This window comes from Emydura macquarii, unplaced genomic scaffold (assembly GCF_026122565.2).
Source record: "Emydura macquarii macquarii isolate MOO-44397 ecotype Brisbane River unplaced genomic scaffold, CSIRO-AGI_Emac_v2 contig_2473, whole genome shotgun sequence".
In the NCBI taxonomy this organism is placed as follows: Eukaryota; Metazoa; Chordata; order Testudines; family Chelidae; genus Emydura; species Emydura macquarii.
The window spans coordinates 18,405,719-18,415,151 of record NW_027132610.1 but is presented as its reverse complement, the minus strand read 5'-3'; the positions used below and the strand labels follow the sequence as shown (position 1 = coordinate 18,415,151).

The 9,433-nt window shown below is 43.0% G+C and overlaps 1 protein-coding gene across 2 annotated transcripts in view; it reads left to right on the top strand.

Moving 5' to 3' along the window:
* The first annotated feature begins 549 nt into the window (after positions 1–549).
* RNASEH2B (ribonuclease H2 subunit B) overlaps positions 550–9,433 on the top strand; it is a 47,954-nt gene continuing 39,070 nt past the window's right edge. The window contains exon 1 of one of the 2 annotated variants that reach the window (XM_067563080.1): positions 550–815. In XM_067563080.1, the coding sequence (XP_067419181.1) occupies positions 749–815 (67 nt within the window). In that variant the 5' untranslated portion in view covers positions 550–748. The remainder of the gene's footprint in view (positions 816–9,433) is intronic. The other variant, XM_067563079.1, reaches the window with a different exon arrangement.

The following is a 9,433-nucleotide window of genomic DNA, read 5'->3' as shown; positions in this document are numbered from 1 at the left end:
AGCCATTTGGAATGTCCTGGCCTTTGCTCATCCTGTGCCGCTTCTGTTTGGGTTTTTTGTAACGTTTTGTTAAAGGAACGTGTGCTGGGCTGCTGTGTACTACACGGGATCGTCTTTGTGCTCTGTGTCAGTGCAGCCCTGCTCCACGACTAGGGCTACTGCAATGCCAGGGGTAACTCCTGGGAACAAATGAACGCCAGGTGTGCAAGAGGTCCCATCCTAGGAGTTTCTTGTTGTTACTGTCCCGGGGGGGGGGAGGAGAGCAGCAGGGGAGAGGCTGGGGGGAGGGGGAAGATAGGGGATTCTGTCCTTCAGCTGAAGGCGCAGAGCTCAGCGCCTCGCGCGCGCCAGCTGAAGCCAAGGGCTCAGGGGGGAGGAGCGCGCCAGACCCAAGCCCCGGGACTACGCAGAAGGACTTTGGCCGGCGGGATGTATCCGGCCCCGCCCCTCCAGCGGCTCGTACCATTTGGCAGAGATGGGGGGGGGGAGCCCAGCAGGTCCCCTTCAGGGTTCGCTGCCGCGCGGACGGCTGGGCTGGCCCCTAGCCCGCGCGCGCAAATCGCGCGCTCCCCGCCTCCCTCCCCGCGGGCTCGCGGGCCCCCGCCGGGCCTAGGGCAGCGCGGGCGGGAGGGCGCGGCGCACGCGGCTCCCCCCCACCCCCGCGCCAGCCCGCCCTGTGTCCCGCCGCCGTTATTCGGAAGCGGACGGAGGCCGAGGCTGAGGTGGGCGCGCGCGGGGGTCCCGGACCATGCTGGGCAGCAGGCGGCGGCGCCCGGCGGACGCGCATCCCGACCAGTGGGTGCTCGTTGCACCAGGTAACCTCCCCCTCGGCCCGGGCCCTGCTGAGCAGCTGGATCCCCAGCGCCCGCGGGGGGGAGATTGGGCCTCCCCCAGCGCCCCCTGCTCCATCCCACCAGCTCCACCCTGGGGAGACCGGAGCCTTGTGTCCCATCTCGGCAGGGAGGGACACGATCTCGGTGCAATGAAATCTGATCAGTGGGGCAGGCTCTAAGAGTTTCTCACCAGCCCCCTGGTCCGCACCCCTCTCCCCGTCAACTCCCCCTGTGGTGGACGGAGCCCTTTGCTCCCAGGGAGCAGGACCTAGTGGGGTTTAGGGACTACTCACTGCAGGTCAGACTCTTTGCAACTGATTTACAGTCCAGGGGGCAGCTGCAGGAGGTGTATTTACGGCAGGATTTGATGGCTGATCTCTGCTGCCTTTTCCCTCTCATGAGTGAAGAACATGCATCTCAGATGCCACTGATGCAGCAGAAGGAGAGAGAGAGAGATCTTCCCCAATCAAAGATTTCCTTGGCTGCTTTGCACCCTAGCAAAGACATCTTTGTGTATCCAGCCAACCCATATCCAGCCAAGAAGCAGGATCATCTACGAGAGGACAGATTTTTTTTGTGCCATGAGCTTCCTGTGTGGCCTTAGGCAAAGCCGTAAGAACATAAGAATGGTCATACTGGATCAGACCAGTGGTCCATTTAGCTCAGTATTCTGTCTTCTGACAAGAGTTCAACATACTGCTTCTCAGTTTCCCCATCTGTAAATGGGGACACAATATTTTCCTATATCACTGTGGTGTCACAATGCCTAACTCATTAAAGTTAGTAAATTGCTGTGAGATCCTTGGAGAGAAGGTGCTGTGTAAGTGCAAAATATTATTTCTAGAGTACTCCCACAGGTGCTTGAGCTCATCTGTTTTTGATGATCTCTAGCAAAGATACCTTTTCACAATTTATTCTCCTCGTTTCCTAAAGACAGTGGCATAAAGACATAAGCATCAGGTTTGAAACACTTAGATTCCTCTGAAACACAAAGTTCTAAATCTGATGGGATCTATTCAACCCTTCATCTTTATAGGGGAAATAAACAGAATTCCCTGTGTATCTTATGGGAGAATGTTTCAGATGAGGCCTTAAAAATGAATCTTCTCTGGCCTGTATTTCTCTCTAGTACACAACTATCATTCAGTGTGTTTTGTAACTGTAAAATTGCATTACTATTAATTTTTGTAGTGTCTGGATTAAAAATTTCATCTGATTCTTACCTTCAGTAATGTCCAAACAAAAAGATTGGTTAATTTTTAAATTGAGGTAGCTAAGTGAGAGAGAATGAGCAGAGATGCATTTCTCAGCCCTATTTTCTTATGGATTTGTTGCCTCCCTTCATTCATAGCTTTTCTGTTCCACACTCTTGGATCTGACATGCAGAGTGTACAGGATGCTGCTAATAATAATAATTAATAGCTAGCTTTTATCGTGCATTTCCTCTATAGACCTCAAAGTCGTTTACAAGGGAGGTCATTATCATTATCCTCATTTTACAGATGGGGAAACTGAGTTACAGGGAGGTGAAGCGAGGTAGTGGCAGGATAGTGGCAGAGCCATGAATAGAACCCAAATTTCCTGAATTCCAGTCTAGGATGGGGATTCACTTCTTACTTTGACATCTGTTCAGACTTCAGTTTAGAGTTAAGTACTGTATTCAAACAATTGACTTTGATAACATGCCTCTGTCCTATTAATATTTACACATGCTTAACTTTATGCATGTGAACAGTCAGTTCTGTGCAAAATGTCAATCTCTTGTATAAGCATTTGTAGGATTTGAGCCAGAGCTTGTAACTTCCATGAACCCAGACAGTTTTCCTTACAGAGGGTATGTGTACACTAAGGATGCTTTACTAGTATAGGTATGTTATATTAGCAGAGTACTCCTGGTGTGGTGTCAGCTACACTGGCAGAGCTGCTCTTTGTCCTGATATAGTAAAACCAGTCCCTATGAGAGAAACAAGCTGTACTAGTAAAAGTACAATTTTCTGGTATAGCTATGTCTACACAAGGGGTGTTTGCCAGAGCCACTATGTCAATTACGGATCATGCCTCTTCACACCTCTCATCAGCATAGGTATGCTGGCAGTCTGAAGTGTAGTCATAGCCATAGTTCACCAACTTTGCTGGTACACCTCCAGCAAAATTCATAAAGTTTATCAAATGTATAGGGAAGTTTATCAAGTTTGGTAGAACCTGAAAGCACATACCAAGTTTCGAAAGTCCATAGCAAATAGCTCCAAGGCTTTGCTGCCGACATAATCAGAAATAGTCCTATAGTTGAGGTTTAATTGAAGACTATTGAATGTTTTTTGATAAGGTGTTTTTGAGAAATTACAGAAAGTTGAATACTTCTTTTCAAAGTCCCATATTTCAGAAGTGTTTTGTCAGAACTTCAGAATTCCTGTAAAATTCTCCTATACTATATTTGCACATCTTTGTGCGGTAGGTAAGTAACAAGTTTCTGATCTTCTGCAGAGCTAGTGGTCGCACACTTATGGAGGGAAAAGACGTGTTTTAATGTTACAACAAGAAGCTGAAAAGCTCATTTTTAATGTTTTCTTCTTGGAATGTAGGTATATCCTAAGGGTCCAATCCTACAAACACTGAGGCACACCTGTAGCTGCATTAGACTAGCTCATGTGGATCTTGATATCATGTACCTCCCTACACATTCAGTAGCATTATTTCCACCTGGACATGAATCATTCATCTTGTTTTAATTCTGTCTCCTTCCGCCCCCCGCCCCCCCAATGGAGATGATGGGCTAGTTTTGCAAAGAAGCAGACGTCTTGGAATCAATCCAGATGGAGAAAGGAAACTGAAATTAGGGGACTTGTCAGCAAGTATTCAGAAATGAAACTGAAACTACCTAAATCATGTGTACCTTGATATTTGTCAAGCTCCAAACAACATAACAGCACCTTGCTATACAGAAAAATGTGTGATATAGAGTGCTACAAAGTTAGGGTCTAAGCCTGCAAACTCTTAAGCACATGCATAATTTTTCTCATGTGAGTAGTCTCATTGTACTGAGAATTATTATTACTTGTATTAATGTCACAGAGGCCGTTGAACAGTCATCACATGATTTTTAGTTGCTAATAGATTGTATTGGAAACAGTTAACTAGAAATAAAAAGCTCTTATTCCATTATCCATCTCCTGACTCACCATTCATACTGATAGTAAATCTTAATATGAAACTTCTATGTCAGTCAATGGTGACATGCTTTTTCCCCTGCCTGACCACTGTGACACAGCAAATGGCAAGATACTGTCAGTACTTGCAACCAAAATCAATAGAATGCCGAATAGTTTAACTGGAAAGCTGAGCAGTGCAATTCTAGTTTTCAGTTGAACTAATCACATGAGCAAAGTTTTGCATGGGGTTATGTTGACAGGAGTGGATCCTAGCTTTGTAATGCTCCATATAAAACAATTGCTTATTGGGATGGTCTAGATATATGTAATCCTGGCTTAGCATGGGGAGGATGGACTAAATGACTTCTTGATGAGGTCCCTTGCAGCACAATATTTTTATGGTTATTGTGCTGTTTGAGGTACTGTATAACAGTAAATTGCTGCTGTAGTGCTTGGGATATAACTGATGTTCTCCAGGTAAAGGAGGAGCGACTACGTGACCCTTGAGATGAGTTTGTTGTCTGTAGAGTGTGTGTGTTTGATTGATTGATTGATATACTTGCTGCTTGACCAAAGTATATTGTGTGGTTTTTTTGTTTGGGGGATCGTGTGCTGATCCTAGCAGCCTGCTAGGCATGGCTGAGAGCTTTTTAATGAGGCTTTGATCCCCAAGTCCTTTAGCACCCATCAACCCTTAACCAGGGGACGGGGCTACTCAGGAAGAACCAGAGGTTTTAAAAGCCTGCTCCTAAGTGACCAGAGGAGCTAGCGAATAGGGGAGTTTTGTGAGGGAATTTAGAAGAGGAGTCAGGGAGGGGGTCAGATACACTTCATTAACATTCTTTAAACTAAAGGCATTAAACACCCCCTGAGAAAAAACAAACAATAAAGGAAAGAGCTACAGGAGCAAAAAGAGAATCCAGGCAGAAGTTCAGCATCAGAGTGGGGGCTATCCAGTTTATTGCACTGAATACAGCATGTATGATTACCTGCCCTATGAGCTGGTGGCGTATGTATGCATTCAATGTAAGGAGCTCCTGACCCTCAGAGACCACATACGAGCTTTGGAGACCAGGGTAGCTGAAGTGGAAGAGCTAAGGGAGACAGAGAGGTACACAGATGAGACTTTTTGGGACACAGCAGAATGGTCCCACACCTAGTCTGACAGCCTCTGTACTGTTGAGGTGGATGAAAGTCTCGGGGAAGGAGAACATCAAACTGGAGCAGAGGGAAACAATCCCATAGTTGGGACCCTCCTTCCAGATGATGTCATGGTATCTTCTTGCGCTGAAGATACTTCTCCAGGGGCGGGTACTCCAGTTATTAGGAAGAGACAGGTGATAGTAATGGGGGATTCAGTCATTAGAAACATAGATAGTTGTGTTTGTGATGACCGGGAAAACTGCGTGGTGACTTGCCTGCTGGGTGCAAAGGTTGCAGGCCTCTCAAGACATCTAGACAGGTTTCTGTGTAGTGCTGGAGAGGAGTCAGTGGTCATGATACATCTAGATACCAGTGACATAGGGAAGGGTAGAAGAGAGTTCCTGGAGGACAAATTTAGGCTGCTAGGTAAGAGATTGAAGTCCAGGACTTCCATAGTAGCATTCTCAGAAATGCTTCCAGTTCCACATGCAGGATCAGTTAGACAGGCAGAACTGCAGGGTCTCAATGTGTGGATGAGACGATGTTGTAGGGAGGAGGGGTTTAGATTTATTAGGAACTGAGGGACCTTTTGGAAAAGGGGAGCCTATACAGGAAGAACGGGCTCCATCTAATGGAACTGGATTGTTGGCATATAAAATTAAAAAGGTCATAGAAAAGTTTTTAAACTAAGGGCTGGGGGAAAGCCGACAGATGCAGAGGATGCTGCATGGGCTGGCAGTGCAGGGAATGGAAGAAAATACGTTTACGTAGATGACTTAAATTAGGTATGTTTAGATGTTTAAATATCTGTTTTTAAATGAAATCTTAATTTTGTGTTTCCAGGCTTTTTAATGAGTCTTTCTTTTTGAAAAAAGCCCTCAATGTTCTTTTAAGGGTTTTTTCCTTTTTATGTCATTGATAGACATTTACAACCTTAACATCAGCTTTTTGCCTGAGAATTCCATATCATTTGATACCAGCCTGTTAAACAGTATTCATTTTTAAAATTTGCTTATAAAAATAGATTCCGGATCATCCATAGGCTATAGTTGCTTCATGTAGCTTGGCGGAGGATTTATTTTCCTTTTTATTCATGTAACAATAACAGCTATATATATATATATATATATATATATATATATATATATATATATATATGGACTTTGGTTGTATGTCTCACCTCCAGGAAATGTGATATGATTTCACCTAAAATTTTAAGAATGAGTGTGAAAGAAGTCTGGACATTTTTAAAAAGCTTTAATGGTTTGTTCTGGTATTATTTTATACTTATCCTGTGTTAAAGTGGGAGAGGCTTTCACATGAGGGAATGCATGAGGATAGAAAATAAGTGTGCTGGGATTACCCTTTAGTATACCTGCTTTGCTGCACATTTTCTAAGCCTTTATAGCCTCTCTTAAATCGGCTTCAGGATAGAGTAAGTTGTGAAATTCACTTTGTAGACTTCAGTGAAGATGATGCATCCATTATTAAGTATTATTTGAACACTGTTTAGTGTTACTTGATGAATACTGCATAGATTACTGTAAAATATATCTTAATTTATATATACCAAAGCCAATTTTAGAGAGACAACGTGGATGAAGTTGTACCAATAAAAAAAAGTTTGAAAGCTTGTCTCTCTCACCAACAGAAGTTGGTCCAATAAGAGATCTGACCTCACACACCTTGTGTGTCTAATATCCTGGGACCAACACAGCTACAACAATACTGCATAAAACCAGTTTTGACATTTATTTAAACAGTCTCATAAACACATTGTGCTCACCTCTTAATTACCTCATTTGTTAGGGTTATAAAGGCACTATATGCTTGTATGAATTTGTAGTGTAGTAGTATTCTTGAATGCTATGCTGGATGAACATCTATCTTATCTAATTTGTCTATTGCTCATACACCCACCTACACTGGATGAGCAGTTTTGTCTGTCTGCATCCATCTTGGTAGTGTCTAGGTGCAGTATAATCATTTAAAGGCATAATTTCTAATCAAAAGACTCTGCAGACTCTCACTAACTTGTTACTTGCTTGTATGAAAGAAACTCCTTGGGGCAGCATTTATAAAAATTATTTTGGTATATTGTGGCAATAATCTACCATCTTCCTTTAGGATTTAACAGGAGACCTCTTGCTTTATCTTCGGATTGGTCTTTGCTTATATTCTCCAATTTTCTTAACCAATTACAGGTCTTAGACCTTAAGACAAAAGACATATTTTAATTCTGAGTTTTCCTGGAAACAATAAAGGTGTTTTGATATTCTTTTTAAGAAAGCCCACAATAACATTATTTTTTTGCCCGAGTATGGGACTGAAAGCCTTAAAAAAAGGCAATCCCGTTACCTTTGTAAGTAAAGGTCTCTGTGCCTTTCACAAGGCTTGCAAAATGTGGTCTTTTTCTCTTACATCTGTTACCCTTTCCATGAAAGTAATGCTTTCTTACCCAGACTTTTTATTCTTCTTTAGTATTCTATCCTGTATGAGTTCCACGTAAATAGGGTTTTCTTAACGTTCAAGACCAAGTTAATTTGTTGTTATGAAGAAAGCCAGAAATGTAAGCTCTCCGATACTTTCTGATCTTTGAACATAGTTGAGAAATGGAATGCAAAGGCAAAACTTTCCAAGAAGATGCAGTGGATCCTCCTGCAGAATATGTGTCTCTGCAGAATTCTTGCAATATTCTCCCTGTCTGCATGCCAACCTGATTTTCAAGTATAACTGATTTCTAATGAAAATTATCTCTAGTCAATGTTATGCAAAATAGATTGGCTGCTAGGAATGACAGGGTAGATCATGCTGATGGAGATGTTGCACTGTATGTGGAAAAAAAGCGATAAAGTAAACATCTTAAATTAATCAAAGCGTACCCCATCAAATCTCTATGGATAGAAATTCAGTGCTTGAACAATGAAAATATATCAGCAGGAATATACTACCAACCACCTGACCAGGATGGTGATGGTGAGTGTGAAATGCTCAGGGAGATTAGACACGCTACAGAGACAGAAAATGCAATAATGATGGGGGATTTCAACTATCCTCATATTGACTGTGAATATATCACCTCAGGACAGGATGCAAAGATACAATTTCTAGACATCATAAATGACTGCTTATTGGCACAGCTTGTCCTGGAACCCACTAGGGGAGAGCCAATTCCTGCTTTAGTCCTATGTGGCACACAAGATCTGGTCCAACAGGTGAATATACTGAACCACTCAATATTAACGACCATAAGGTAATTAAATTTAATATCTTTGTAGGTGGACCAGTAAGAGGGCAAAAAAAAATGCCACCATGGCTAAACATCAGAGTAAAAGAGGTGGTTAGAGGTAAAAAGGCATCCTTTAAAAATTGGAAGTAAAATCTTAGTGAGTAAAATGGAAAGAGCATAAACTCTGGTAAGTCAACCATAAAATGGGGGCAGACCAAGAAAGAATTTGAAGAGTAATTGGAGAAAGACATAAAAACCAACAGCAAAAATGTTTTTAAGTACATCAGAAGCAGGAAGCCTGCCAAACACTCAGTTGGACCACTGGACAATTGAGGTGCTAATGGAGCCCTCCAGGCTGTTATGGAGAAGCTAAATGGATTCTTCATATTGTTCTTCACGGTATTGGCTCTGAAGGAGATCCCTGTACGAAAGCCATTTTTTTAGGTGACAAATCTAAGGAACTTTGACTCCCTCAGGGAGCTGATGGGCAGGATCCCCTGGGTGGCTAATATGAGGGGGAAAGGAATCCAAGAGAGCTGTCTGTATTTTTAAGAAACTTTATTGAGGGCGCAGAAACAAAGCATCCCGATGTGCAGAAAGAATAGCAAATATGGTAGGCGCCCAGCTTGGCTTAACAAAGAAGTCTTTGGTGAGCTTAAACTCAAAAAAGAATTTTACAAGAAGTGGAAGCTTAGTCAGATGACTAGAGAGGATTATAAAAATACTGTTCGAACATGCAGGAATGAAATCAGGAAGGCCAAAGTGCAATTGGAGTTGCAGCTAGCAAGGGACATGAAAGGGAACAAGAAGGGTTTCTACAGGTATGTTACCCACAAGAAGAAGATTAGGGAAATTGTGGGCCGCTTACAGAATGGGGGAGGCAACCTAGTGACAGAGGATGTGGAGAAAGCTGAGGTACTCAATGCCGTTTTTGCCTCTGTCTTCACAGACAAGGTCAGACTATTGCACTGGGCAGCACAGAATGGGGAGGAGGTGAACATCCTGCAGTGCTGAAGGAAAAGGTTCAGGACTTTTTAAAAAGATTGGACATACACAAGTCCATGGGGCCAGATGCAATG